The sequence below is a fragment of the Amblyomma americanum genome, chromosome 5 (assembly GCF_052857255.1).
Source record: "Amblyomma americanum isolate KBUSLIRL-KWMA chromosome 5, ASM5285725v1, whole genome shotgun sequence".
Taxonomy (NCBI): Eukaryota; Metazoa; Arthropoda; class Arachnida; order Ixodida; family Ixodidae; genus Amblyomma; species Amblyomma americanum.
Window position 1 is genome coordinate 60,302,085 of NC_135501.1, and position 14,838 is coordinate 60,316,922.

Here is a 14,838-nt window from a genome sequence, read left to right on the forward strand (position 1 = left end):
GGCATTGTTCAGCAGGTTTACTGAGTCGAATTCGACTACATCAACGCAGCAAACCTTAGCAGACTATTGAGCAAGGCCAGCTAGTGTTAAGGTATTGTACAACAGCTGCTCTCGTGGCCTGCAAACGGACAACAAGACTGTTCCAAAGTTGTGGCACACGACTAATGTATGCAATGACATCTACGTCGTGCATTTTTCTTGCCCCATGTTTCGGGGTTTACCGTGTCATAACTCCCCAGCGTAAGTCTTTTATACCCTATGAACATCAGCCACTCTAGTTTAGTCTTCAACTTCATTATTGTGTCCTTCACATCTAAGTACCTCTTGATGAGCTATTTTAACTGCTCACGCGTCTTGCTGCAGGTTGAGCTTCAGCACCGGAAAGCAGAACAGATTCCGTCTGGCTGGGCAATAAACGGCAGTGGGGAGGTGAGTTCATGCTCTTTGGTTACGAAGACGCGTTGAATAATCGGCTTGCCTCATAAGTTCTTTATTCTTCAAATAAAATTTTAAATTAGTGAAAGTACCCTCAATGATGAATCTTTCGAGAGGCAAAATTTCAGATATCTTCGACCTTTTACAGATTAATTAAACTCTGTAATAACTCTATAATATAAAATGTGCCCGGATCCCTATGTCAAGCCGTTTCCCGCTCCACGACCAACAAGACATCGCCACTCTGATTCACTAACTCCATTCACCACCAGAACTAAACTATTTAAATACTCCTTCTTCCCTCGCACCGTTACTGAATGGGTTGCTCTACCTTTAACAGCACTACGTGGCATAGAATCCATTGAAGAAATAGAAGACTTACGCTATCACACTTATTTGGCTTTGTGTTTCGAATTTTTTAATGTTCTTGTGTATTTTCATGTTGCATTGTATTGCCCCTCCTGCTAGGACCCAGAAGGGGCTGCAGTATTCTGTAACTAAAATAAATAAAATATAATGAAGTTATCGGCCGCATTTCTTCATTTACACTGCTTGATTGTTCAGAATTTTTTCAGTCCCTTTCAAATACAAAAACTGGTAGGCATGAAGATGCATTCAATGTAGTTTCACTGCTTATCAGATGTGGAACGTCTACTCTGCTGGCAAACAAAGTGGCTGTTTTTATGCTTTAATTGCAATGGTCCTTTGCTCATTAAACCACTGTTCGCGTTTTTCCTTTTTGTGACATCCCTCCTACAACGATGCCTATGGGTGGTTTGTTGTACCGTGATAAACAAAATAAAATAAAATAGAGTAGCGATCTAATCCACTGAGTTAACCTGCATTCTGCTGCGCGTATGTGCAGACAAATTTTAACTTGCTTGATTCTCGGAGAGCAAGGAAGCTCTACTAATAATTGTTATATTTGGCTGAACATACTTCTGGACCTTGCCTTTTATTTGTTTTCAGGTTCACTCATTTAACACGTGAGAACGCAGTCAGCGCATATTGTTCCAAGTGAACCGAACTTTTTCTTTCACCTAGAACTATATGCACTGCCTGCGTTCTCACAAGAACGAGATCGCAAACGAGCCCGCCAACACTAGGAAATGCATCAACTCCGCTATTGCCACAGTCCGACACGAATTCATATCTAAACTCAACGAGTGCACTTCCTAAACAGGAGATTCAAAAACGCCGTCAAGAACACCTTTCCAGAAGAAGACTAATAAGGACCATGGCACATACGGGACAGAAAACAGTAATGTGGCAATAGAATTGTCTGGGATTCAAAAAGAAAAAGCAAGCCTTCAACTTTTTATCGACACGTCGGAGACGACACCTGCTGTAATAGTGCAAGAAGCAAATACGGTCATCAGCATGAAGGGGTACAAAACTTCCCAAAACTAGCATAGCCTAGGAATACTTGTTCACAAGAAGTTTACCGCAAGGCTGCAAGAACCGCTAGCCGAAAATATCGAGTATGGTTACATTGAAATTCTTCCCAAGCAGAGAGAAAAACGCAGTTTGCACATACTAAACGTGTACAGTCGCCCCACAGACTCATGTCGTCAGATAGCACGCTATTTAAGAATTTTATCGAGAGGTCAGATAAGAACCACCTCCTCATAGCCGGTGATTTCAATGCGCTCTATCAAGCATGGCGACATCGCTTTAACTCCCCGAAAGGCCGGAGGATCCTTGAAATCGGTAGCAGAGAATGACTTGCTGTATCTTGCTCTATCCCCTGCAAACCACAAGAGTGGGCAATAGCGTCAGCACAGACACCTATCCAGATCTCACGCTTGTGAAAAACTGTCTGCAGGCCACCTGGTCTAACACTGGTGAGTCCCTGGGCTGCGATCACTTCACCGTCACCTGCGCGGTTCAGAAAGTCAAATGTCGGAAACCATTTTACAAGGTTAAAATATTGAAACGGGACAAGTAGAGAGAGGAAACAGCACATCACCCGGCGAAGGTATCAGATATTGAGGCCTGGAGAGCGCTGCAGATGTCGCCAGTCATCTGCGACAGTGAACACCACGGAGGAAACCCAAGCGGTTGACCCACACCTGTTACATGTGGGAAGCCAGGAGATTTCTTACAAGGAGGTGGAAGAGGCAAAATTTAAATCAGAAGCTGAAGATCAAGATTGCACAACTCACCAAGGAGGCAGATGACTACGCACATAAACTTGCTAACCTAAACTGGCTCAAGCTGTGCTATGAACTCAATGGTAGAATGGGAACGGCTAAAGCATGGGGACTCCTCAGATCCATTATTGAGCCGAACTCAAACAACGAAGAGCCAACAGACACGCTCTGTAAGGCTCTGCACACCTATCAAGGGGACAAAGAAGCCCTCATTGCAGACCTCACACGGAAATTCCTCCACCTGGGATCCTCCTGCCCTCTTTATGCGTACACCGCAATGGAGAGATGGACCAAGACGTAATGGATAACGTTCCAAGGGCATTTCACAGGGAGCGGTCTTGTATACGCTTCTCTTTAACCTGGCCATGCGTTGGCTACCAGAAAAGCTAGACCGCATCCAATGCATTGAGCACGCTATATACGGCGATGACATTACGATCTCGTGTTGCAGCGGTAATGAAGGAGATATTCAAGACCGCCTTCAAGAAGCAGCAGATGTTGTTTTGTGCCATCATGCGGCGAGCCATGGTTTAACGTGCTCTACAGAGAAATCCCAGTTTCTCCTGATCTACCGGGGCAAGAAACACAATAAGGCACTTTCACCGTCCACTCCCCCTGTTGCTATTACGGTCCAGGGAATGAGCATTCCAATCAAGAAAGAAATCAGTATCCTGGGAGCCATCGTACCCAGCGGCAACACTAACGCCACAATAATCAGACAGCTCCAAGCTTATTCCGAGCAAGTCCCTAGGAGACTACGCCGTGTAATCAAGAAAATAAATGGGCTAAAAGACAAGGAGCGCCTAAGATTAGGTCAGGCTTTCATTCTCTCTAAGATAACATACGCGACCCCGCACTTGCGGCTAAGCAAAAAGGAGAAATACCAACTTGATATTATTATTCGAAAGGCAATTAAGACAGCGCTTAGACTCCCGTTATGCACATCCACGAAGCCTCCACTACACCTGGGGACCCACAACACCATGAGGAAATAATAGAAGCCCACCGTGTCAACGAAATTGTCAGGTTCTCAACATCTAAGCCTGGCAAGAAAATATTACAGAAGCTAAGAATCCATCCACCCTGTGAAGTCGCCAACAAAATCGACATGCCCATGTAGACGTGATCAAACATCACTTATCACCTAGTACCAAAGCACATGGATAAGGAACAAGACAGAGTATGCAGACTAGCCAGAGTAAGACACGTCTCAAAACGTTGGGATGGAAGCAAGGACCCGATCTACGTCGATGCGGCTAGACATGCTAACCGGGTCGCGGCAATTGCAGCAATTTTACTCAGGGAGGATATAATCGCAAGCAGCCTTATCAAAGCGGTGGATACCACAACAGCTGAAGAAACAGCTATCGCACTAGCGATATCAAAGAACAGCAGGCTGCGGGTATGTCCGACTCACAAGGAGCGTTACGCAATTACCTTAGTCGTCGCGTTGGCGCTCCGGGTTTGAAAATTTTGGAAACGGTTAATCCTTCGAACGTCCAGATCTTCTGGACGCCAGGGCACCTGTTAACGACGAACAATGAGGCGGCCAGCACAGCTGCTCGAGCCCTCCTCCTCTGAGCATCTGTCACGCAGCGTCTCTCCGACACAGTTAACCCTTCACCCTTACTAAGCTACGCCGAAGTTGAGTACTGTAAGATCATAAGAAGGAAATATTCTCTCCCTCACAAAAACCTAAGCAAATTTGAAGAGCACGTAGTCAGGCGGGCGACTACAAACTAATACGCCGTCCAATTCATACTTTATGAGTAACAGGTCTCCAGACATACACGATTCGTCGCGCCCCTTATGTGGGGCAGTTGGGACACTAGAACACAATTTGGGAGTGTCAAGAAAACCCATACTTGGACAGAAATCCTTATCTGACATATGAGCGCTGGAGGCAACCCTTCATAACCGCAGTCCCCTTGACCAGAAATCTTTCCTTGAGAGGGACCGGATTATGATGGCGACCAATGGGTTCTCCTAGTGAACCCACCCGGTATTTACACTCCTGAAATATGTATTTCATCCCCCTCCTCGAGGTGAAAGTTAAGTTTTAGCAAATCACAGTATCTGTATTAAAAAGCACGAAACAGTTCGAAAACTCAATTGCAGCCAAATGCACGCAAATTGAAGCTCTCATGTTAACGCCTGGGCTAAGCTATGGTTTCTTGTTTTTACCATGACAGAGAAAACTGTTGAAACAGGTTGATGAAATCATGACAGGGTTCATTACATTGATGTTGTTCCTGCAGGTGACCAACAAGCCTGAAGAAGTCCTCAGTGATGGCGCCTTACTACCACTGGGTGGAACAATTGAGACTAGTGAGTTACTGTCCAGTTGGCATGCGAAACGTTCGCTCATCGCAAAAAAAGGGACACTACATTGCACATTGTTCGACTCCTTGTAGCATCTTGACTGCTGCCACTGGTTAGCATTGCACTGTGGCAAAGTTATCACCATCATCCGAGTTTTTTTTCGTTGCAGTACAAAGGTCGCCCTCATTGATCGTAACTTTTCACTGTCTTGGAAATGTATCACTTATTGACAATATTGTCACAGGCCAGACGGAGAACAGTCGTAGACGTAGAGGGGGACCGCAGAACGGCCGAGGTTTTTTAATCGCCCAGAACAGAGCCAGCTCGAGCGCGCCTCACGCGAACGCGACCACTTCGTCCTCGTCACGGCTTAGCGCGCAGGTAGCTCGAGCCAGGTCCGTGGCATTAGTCCCCCGAAAAAGAAGAGCATCGTCCCGATGCGAGGGTATGTACAAAGCAGAAAAAGAACAAAAAGAAACAAATTAAAACGCAGAACCCGAACACAGTTTAAAGTGGAGCGTCATCGCTCTCACGCGAGAAGTATGGCTTAAGTCGCATTACATGCACAATGTCAGTGCGTGGTTGCCGACGACCGGTAGCCACAGTTCCACGTGGAACAACCTCATAATCCACGTTTCCAACACGACGGAGCCCCTCATAAGGTCCGAAATATCGGTGCAGCAGTTTTTCAGACAATCCCTTTTGGCGGACAGGGGTCCACACCCACACACGGTCACCGATGTTGTAGGTAACCTCCCTGTGGCGCTGGTTGTAACGTCTGGAGTCCGTGTCTTGTTGAGCTGTGATGTGCAAACGAGCAAGCTGGCGAGCTTGCTCGGCTTGTTCGACAAAGGAGCCCGCATCTGGTGTCAAGTCATCATCCACGCACGGGAGCATGGCGTCCAGCATCATCCGCACTTCTCTGCCGTAGACTAGACGGAATGGTGTAAAGCGGGTTGTTTCTTGAGTCGCAGTGTTGTACGCGAATGTGATGTAGGGGAGTATTTGGTCCCAGGTTCTGTGCTCCACATCCACGTACATGGAAATCATGTCGGCCAGTGTTTTATTCAGGCGTTCTGTGAGCCCATTTGTTTGGGGATGGTATGCTGTCGTTGTTCAATGGCCGGTGTGACTCAGCTCAAAGATGTCGTGGACAAGCTGAGCTGTAAATGCCTTTCCTCGGTCTGTGATGACGACGGACGGAGCGCCGTGTCGAAGCACTATTGCACGCATAAAGAAGTGCGCAACTTCGAACGCTGTGCCTTGAGGGAGAGCCTGCGTTTCGGCGTAACGCGTCAGGTAATCGGTTGCAACAGCTATCCATCTGTTTCCTCCCGACGACAAGGGAAATGGTCCGAGGAGGTCCATGCCGACTTGTTCAAAGGGTATGTTAGGAGGCATGATAGGTTGCAACATGCCAGGCGGTTTCAGAGGCGGCGTCTTCCTACGCTGGCACTCACGGCAGGTCCGAATATATCGCTTCACACATGAGGCAAGGTTGGGCCAATAGTAGTTCTGCCGCACTCTGGCAAGTGTGCGCGTGAATCCAAGGTGCCCAGAGGTCGGCTCGTCGTGGCAGGCGAGGAGGATCTCGTGGCGGAGGGCGGCTGGTATAACCAGAAGGTAACTCTTACCACTGGAGGCGGAGTTTTTCTTATACAACACTCCGCCTCGAAGACATAGGGATGGCAGCCTACGAGCCAGGTGGGAGGGTATCGAGGGATGGTGACCTTCTAGATGCTCCATGAGCAGCTTCAACTCGTTGTCCGCACGTTGTTGTGCGATGATGTCGGACGACGTGACTGCACCAAGGAATGCTTCGTCTTCTGCGTTACCTTCGTAAGGTTGCACGGGTGAACGCGACAAGCTGTCAGCGTCGGTGTGTTTGCGACCAGACTTGTAGATGATCGTGAAGTCAAATTCCTGTAAGCGTAATGCCCAACGTGCTAGGCGGCCACATGGGTCCTTCAAGATTGTCAACCAGCACAATGAGTGGTGGTTAGTAATAACCTTGAACTGCCTGCCATACAGATAGGGGCGGAACTTTGTGATGGCCCATACTACGGCCAAACATTCCTTCTCAGTTGTAGAGTAGTTACACTCTGCACGGGAAAGTGCACGGCTAGCATAAGCGATTACTTTTTCGACACCGTTCGGACGCTGGACGAGAACCGCTCCAAGACCGACGTTGCTGGCGTCCGTGTGAATTTCAGTGGCGGCATCATCGTCAAAATGGGCTAGTACTGGTGGTGATTGTAGCCGACGTCGTAGATCGTCAAAAGCAGTTTGCTGCTCGGCACCCCACAAAAATGGCTCCTCATCTCGTGTCAAGCGCGTCAGACGTCGGTAGTACGAACAAAGGCCTAGAAATCGTCGGGCGGCTTTTTTATCAGTCTGAACCGGGAAGTCCGCGACGGTAGAAATTTTGTCAGGGTCTGGCCGGATGCCCTCGGAGCTGACGACATGCCCGAGAAACTTCAATTCAGTAAATCCAAAATGGCATTTTTGCGGCTTTAGAGTAAGATGAGCTGATCGGATGGCTTCTAACACCACTATGAGCCGCTGCAAATGTTCCGAAAACGTTGTTGAAAAAATGATTACATCATCCAGGCATACTAGACATGTTTGCCATTTAAGGCCGGTGAGCACGGTATCCATCATTCGCTGGAACGTTGCTGGAGCACAGCAGAGTCCGAAGGGGAGCACACGAAATTCATAGAGGCCGTCCGGGGTGACAAAGGCGGTTTTCTCCCAGTCCCTCTCATCAACTTCTATTTGCCAATATCCGCTGCGCAGATCTACCGAAGAAAAGTATTTTGCTTGGCGCAGTCTGTCGAGGGAATCATCTATACGAGGTAGTGGATAGACATCTTTTTTTGTTACGCTGTTAAGTTTTCTGAGACGACCAGGGACTATTCGATGGCTGGATTATGCCGTCATTGAGCATCTCCTTCACTTGCGTTTGGATGGCCTCCCGCTCTCGGGGAGATACGCGATAAGGCTGTTGATGTATTGGGCGCGCGCCATCGTGCGTGACTATCCGATGCTTAGTGATGGGCGTCTGACGTACCTTAGACGACGAGGTAAAGCAGTCCTTAAACTGCAGCAACAATTCTTGCAATTGCTGCCTTTCTGCGGGCGGGAGGCCCTCGTTTATGTGAACGGCGCGTACTGCCTCTTCGTCAACTTCACCAGGCGTGTCTTCTAGGCATGCGAAACACTCAGCCACCTCTTGGACGGGGTCGACGTGGGCGATGGCTGTGCCACCAAATAAATGGCGGTGTTCATTACTGAAATTGGTCACGAGGACTTCAGTGCGACCGTCAGATAGAAAGGCGAGCCCTCTTGCTACGCAAACACCCATGGTGAGCAAAAGAGAGACATTTGGCTCAACAACACGTTGTCCGCGATGTGGCGCGTCGCAAGTGACCCTAGCCAGAATACTCGCCCGTGGAGGCACCGTTACGGCATCGTCCGATATACGCAGTGCGGCTCTGCAATTCTCGGGGGCGGGTTTGGTGGCAGCGAGTTCAGTTGAAAGTGTAACCAATCGATTTCGAAGGTCTATAGTCGCACCATTTTCTCGAAGAAAGTCGAGACCGAGAATGACGTCTCGTGAGCATTCAGGCAAAATGAGGAACGTTGCCACGAACGTGCATCCGCGCACCGTAATTCTTGCCGTACACATTCCGAGCGGCGTAACCACGTGGCCACCAGCCGTACGTATCTGTGACCCTGCCCACGGCATCATAACTTTCTTCAGCACCTTAGCCATCCTACCGCTCATTATCGAGTAGTCCGCACCCGTATCCACTAGTGCGCTAACCTCCTTAGAGTCAATCAGCACGGGTATGTCAAGGGAGACCTTGGTCTTACCAGACCCAGTCGTCGGCGCCGTCTTCGTCGTCGTCGTCGTCGTCATCGGTATCGTGGTCGTCGATTCGGGAAGGGTCAGTCGGCGCGTCGGTGGAAGCTTGTCGGCAATACGGCGTTCGGCGGCCTCGCCTCCAAAGGTCGCCTGTTCTAGTTTTCCCGGTGCGGGCTCGAGGACCCACGCTGTGCACCAGGTCCATAACCGGACTGATGAGGCAACGGATGGCGAGGTGAGGGCGATCGGGACGTTCGGCGCGGAGGAGGTGGTGAACCACGCCGGCGGGTGACGTATTCGTCAAACTCCTGAGGCTGTTCGGCATGCCGCGGACAGGGACTACCTGCAGACAAGCCTCGCAATCCCAGAGGCCAATATGGACACCGCCGGAAGATGTGACCGGCCTCGCCACAATGGTAACACAGGGGACGTCGGTCTGGCGCACGCCAAATATCGGTCTTCCTCGGCGCCTGTCCTCGAGCTTGCCAGTAGGGAACCGGCTGCTCGGCGTGTACTGCGACTACCGAAGGGGCATACGGTGGCGCGCAGGGAACCGGCGCAGGACGGCGCAGCACGTCCGCATACGTCGCTGGCGGCCAAGCAGCTGGCTGTAGTGGCGGCTCTACTGGAGCGACGGGCGATCTGAGCGCCTGCTGAACTTCCTCCCGAATGGCGCTAGTCGGAGAGTCCACAGGAAAAATCCCCTGAAGTTTCTGCAGCTCCTCACGGACCACAGAACGCACGATGTCCCGAAGGGAGCTTGTATTGGCCCCCGAAGCAGCATCCAGGGGGTGTAGAGCCGAGATAGGGTTTAGCTGCCGGTCGTAGAAATTGTACCGTTGCTGGAGCGCCCTCTCCATGAGCACAGCCTCGGAGAGGAACTCGGCGACTGTTCTGGGCGGGCTTCGCACAAGACCGCAGAACAATTGCTCTTTCACGCCTCTCATCAGGTGTCTGAGCTTTTTCTCTTCCGTCATGGTCGGGTCCGCTCGGTTGCAGAGGCGCGTCACTTCCTCCACGTACATCGCTACGTTCTCGTTTGGTAGCTGAATGCGAGCAGTCAATTCACGCTCGGCCTGTTCACGGCGATCGCTGCTGGTGTAAGTCTCCAACAGCTGGCGACGAAAGTCCTGCCACGTCGTTAGACTCGTCTCGCGGTTTTCGTACCAGATCAGAGCGGCGTCTTCTAAGCTGAAGTAAACGTTCCGGATCTTAGCACTGTCGTCCCAGCCGTTGAAACGCGCAACGCGCTCGAACTGATCAAGCCAGTCTTGGGCGTCCTCCGAGTATCCGCCGTGAAAGGGCTTCGGGATCCGGGGATTTTGCAGGCTCACAAAAGAAGCAGGTATGAACGGGGCGCTGTCTGACCTTGCTGCCGTGGTCGTAGCCATGGGTGCGCTCTCTTGAGGCTGGAGTCCGAATTCTGGAGACAAGCCGCGGAGCCTGCGGCTGACACGATGGACGGGGGTTCGCACAAGAGGCACCGGGTTTGTGCTTCGGCTCTCCAAGGAAGGATGGAGCATCAGCCGAGAATACCCAGCACCTCCACCAGATGTCACAGGCCAGACGGAGAACAGTCGTAGACGTAGAGGGGGACCGCAGAACGGCCGAGGTTTTTTAAGGAAGGAAGGAAGGAAGGCCTCAGACGTTGCTGGCACATACCCACTACGGGGGAGTGGCCAAGACACAGGCGGTTAATTACTGGATACAGGAAATTTAATCGCCCAGAACAGAGCCAGCTCGAGCGCGCCTCACGCGAACGCGACCACTTCGTCCTCGTCACGGCTTAGCGCGCAGGTAGCTCGAGCCAGGTCCGTGGCAATATGATTCCAGTGTTCAAACAGCTGGTTGAAACACTAATTTCGTCTCACCCATAAATTCCAAGTGCATAAAGTAGATTAATGAATTGTTATAAGAATAACATAGAGAAATCACATAACTGTATGAATACAATTGCAAGTTTTTCTGATGTTTAAATAAAACAAGGTGAAGCGCTGTATGGTAGTATATATGCCAGCACGGTTATTACAAGAAAATAGCTAGGGTATAATATTTACTCCAGAAGTCAAGCCCAACTCTAGCCTTATGGCTGTTTTTCATTTATTCCGAACCGTTGCTTTTAGAACAATTTAGTGCCGCATCTTAGGCGTAAAAATGTGAAGAATTGTTTTTCTTCATTAAAAAAAGCATAAGTTTTTCATCAAAGCCAGCAAGGTCACTCCTTATGCGGCAATGAATGTAATAAAAGGGATGTACGTTCGCCTGTTGTAACGTCTGCGCAATAAAAAACAGTTTCATATTTCACTAGCTTCGAAAAGGCATTATGGCTTTTATCAGATCTTCGAATTTCGCAAACATATCAAACAACCTTAGATTTTATCCTGAATCATTTCATAAAGTTTCAATATAAATTTCATGGTAACTGACTCAACAGTTGCATCAAAGCAGGCGGCGTTCGTAGACTTGCCAACTTCATTAGGTTCAAGAACTTCCCTCCAACATAAAGCAGTTTAAATGCCAACTCCGAATTTTGTTAAAGGGACACTGAGGAGAACCCTATCAAAATTTTTTTGTTAGCAATATCTGACAGTTCGGCATTTCATGGCTTTGTTGCCGCTTGTCCGGGAGCGAAAGATGTATTTATTTCAAAGAAATTTGGATTCGAAGTTGAAAAAGTTTTTCCCGCCGCTCCGATTCAAACTCGAGAACTCTTATGACGACACGGAGAACACATATGGCGCCACAGAACGGAGTGACGCGAAACGTGACGTAAACGGAGACTCCGTGATTTCTGGCGGCTAGCGGTGTGGTCTAGCAGCTGCCGAAATGAAGGCTACCGCCGCCGCACGTTCAAGGCATCTATCGTGGGTCGCTACCGTCGCTTCGTTTACGTTTGCACCGGCGTCTTGCCAGCGTTACGATGGATCCCGTTCCCGAACACGACGACGTAGTTCTCGCAAAAACTCCGGAATGCATTTCAGCGACCTAAGCTCCACAGAGCTTGCGATGCTTTTGAGAGAGCACGGTTAGATTACGCGCCGGTGGGTGGTTTCCCCCTTCCTCAGAGAGCAGCCGTTGCAAACTAAATATCATAACCCCAGCGCGGGAGTCGCAGGGGGCCAGGGCAAGGTCGGCGCCTTGCGCCCATCGGAGGCTGGCCGGGGCTATGGGGCCAACGGATTGTGATTCCTTGAACGGCGCGGTTGCACGGTGCAGCAGGCGGCGTCGAGATCTCCCACGGTTGCAAGGGCCAAGTTATTTATTTATTCTTTTCCACAAAAAACGAATGGGTAATCGAGGGCGGTCGCGTTTAAAGTCAACGCCTTGAAACCAAAGCCGGCGCACGACGCTTCAACGGCTTCCGCTAGATCCAACGGGTCCACTGGATCTGGCTCTCTCGCCAACTTGCATGTACCTTCAGATATGTACTGTGAATGGATTAAAATAGCCGAGCTCGAAAAGAACAGCTCCGTCCAACTGCCGCAGCTATTGAATATAACGCGCACCTCGCCGCGGAGCCAAATCAGTCTGGCCGGGCCGGCGGAGGCTGGCGCACTCGGCGGGAAACAGATACATGCTCCAATCTCCCCGCCAGTGCGGTCAGAGTGCGCCGAAGCCGCCGAACGCGTCGGCGGTCAAGCGCAGTTGGTGTATAGAGGGTCTCGCTTTGACCGACGTGACTTCGCCTCGCCGCAGCATAAACGCGCCTTAACAGAGCCTGCGCTTAGCCGCTTAACCACCGTATTCGGCGGCGACATCCATGGGAGCCACTGAGGCCCCGCCCACTCACTGAATAAAAGAAGAGAAGTCCTGTGCCGAGGTTCGGAATCGAGCCAGGGCCTTCGGCGTTCCAGGCGGAGACGCTACCACTCCTCCACGACGGCTCAAGTTACAGACGTCAATAAAGGCGCATCTAGTGAATGCACTCTTCTGATGCAGAAATCTCCGCGCTTTCGCTAGGTATATCCTGGCCTAACAGAGCTAGGCCATCAGCAATTTTTCTGAAATGCGTTGTACCTTGTCTCCCGTCTCGAATAAACGATTTCCGTTAAGTAGTTTGAAGTTGACTGGCACAGCCGGGAATGTTTCGCCGGGCGAGCGTACGAAGAGCACAACTCTTTATACTGCTAACTGCCTTGTACGATCACCGACCATCGTGCCATCATAGTTTTTCATCGACCGTGGCGGTCATCTGACCAGCCTTAACAGGCTCTTTCAAAGGTTAACTAGCACTTGAAGCGGCACTTGGAGTTCCTCTGCTGTTCGGCGCTTGTAAATCGAGGCCCATCAAAAACAAAACTGCGAGGCACGCAAAACTCATAGACGCGAAGCGCCATAACAAATCGAAACTTTCCTGGCCACCTGTAGCGCCGCCAAGCATCGCTTTTCTTTACTTCCAACATTCAGGTTGTCTTTTGGCTGCCTTCCTTCTGTGATAAAAGTGCACTATTGGTTTTAAAACAAAACTTACTTCAATATTGATCTGCGCAACCTACTTTTGTCGGCCTCAGAGATTCGCGAATCTGTGTAGGATGGAAAATTCCTCCAAGGTGGCGTCTCTTGTCCTATGGCGTCACCACGCTTGTACTTTCGAGATTGGCCTGTGGTGGCGATACCTGTATTTTGGTTCGTTGTATTTTCTACCTTACAAGAGCTTTGTTTTCAGTAAGGGCGGTGCTTTTGTGATCAGTTTACAAGAGCTTTGTTTTCAGTAAGGGCGGTGCTTTTGTGATCAGTAGCTGGTATTCTATCGATACAAGCAAACTTCAATTTCTCCTCAGTGTCCCTTTAACATTGTCGGTAGATAATTACATCACATTCTTTAGAGCACCCTCACTCCGGTACAAAAAAAAAAGCGTCCTTGACTATACCAATTAGAAGTATTTAAGAAAAAAAACACCAGGAAACCGAAGCGGAAACTGCGTTTCGATCAAACTATGATGTCACGGCAGAGAGTCCTATGGCGTCATGAGTACAGTGACAAAGCAATTGTTGTGCACGTTGACAGGCCACGCTGGCGACTCTAAGTGAGGTCTCGAGTTATTATTTTCAGGAATGACCAAAAGCCAGCTCTAGATTGCAACCTGCAGCAAACGCAGAGCGATTATCAACGGCAGTGCGGCTTTTTGAAGTTTTGACATTTCTTTGCGCAGCAACAAAACACCGCACCGCTGCGAAATTTGGCAGACAGGTCCAGAAAGTAGTGGGGAATATACCGTAGACGTTTAATTTATGCCAGATCATGTAAAAAGTACGCCGGAGTTGGCCTTTAACTAGACCTGCAGCGAATTGCCTCTTGTTTATAAATATTCCGGGGCTGACTGGCTCTGTACCCTGTTTGCCGTGATTAACATGGTGCAGTCATGAAATATATGAGTGTGAACACAGGAGCGCATGGCAGGTACCCTCGCACGCTATTTGTGGCGACACGCGGCGGCTGCTGTTCGCACATGGTAGAAAGGGCTCTGCTGGGTTACCTGCTTCTGAAAAACTGAAGAACGCACCTTCCTTTCCACTTCCTTTCTGAAAGCTGCCGCCAGGTATCCCTACAAGAAGGACTCGAAGCTATCTGCCACGCGCTCCTGTATTCACGCTCCTAAATTTCATGACTGTACGGCCTTCATTGCCACCTACAGCTGAGCAAAGTGCACCTCACGAAAAACACCTCTTCCAGTGATCTGCTAGAGTTATGCTTTATGTCATCTGTTGCCACCCGAGCTTGGTCGGGTGGTCACAGCACATGGATGTTTTCGCATTTCCCCTCCATTGAAATGCGGCGGATTTGGTTCGGATTCAATCGAGCCAACTTGGGACCGGCAGCCGAAATCCAACGTCTTAAGCCACAAGGGCAGGTCGATCTTAAAACTGAACTATACTGTTGCGTAATGGTATCATAGCTGAAATTAAGAAAAATAGGCTTTGGCAGGGTATGCAGTGTGAAGATATTGTTTGTTGATGATATTCTACTTCAGATCAAGAAGAAATTGGCAGGCCTTGTGATGTGAAGAGAACGAAGAAATTGGCTATTGAGGGCAACGGATGGGATTGCAAGTGAAGCCA

General features: G+C 49.6%; 1 protein-coding gene across 1 annotated transcript in view; it reads left to right on the forward strand.

Annotated features, from left to right (window-relative positions):
- LOC144132485 (putative oxidoreductase YjmC) overlaps nt 1-14,838 on the forward strand; it is a 50,161-nt gene that overhangs the window by 24,374 nt on the left and 10,949 nt on the right. Inside the window, exons 6-7 of the mRNA XM_077664932.1 lie at nt 364-429; nt 4,847-4,916. Coding sequence (XP_077521058.1) covers nt 364-429; nt 4,847-4,916 — 136 coding nt within the window. The remainder of the gene's footprint in view (nt 1-363; nt 430-4,846; nt 4,917-14,838) is intronic.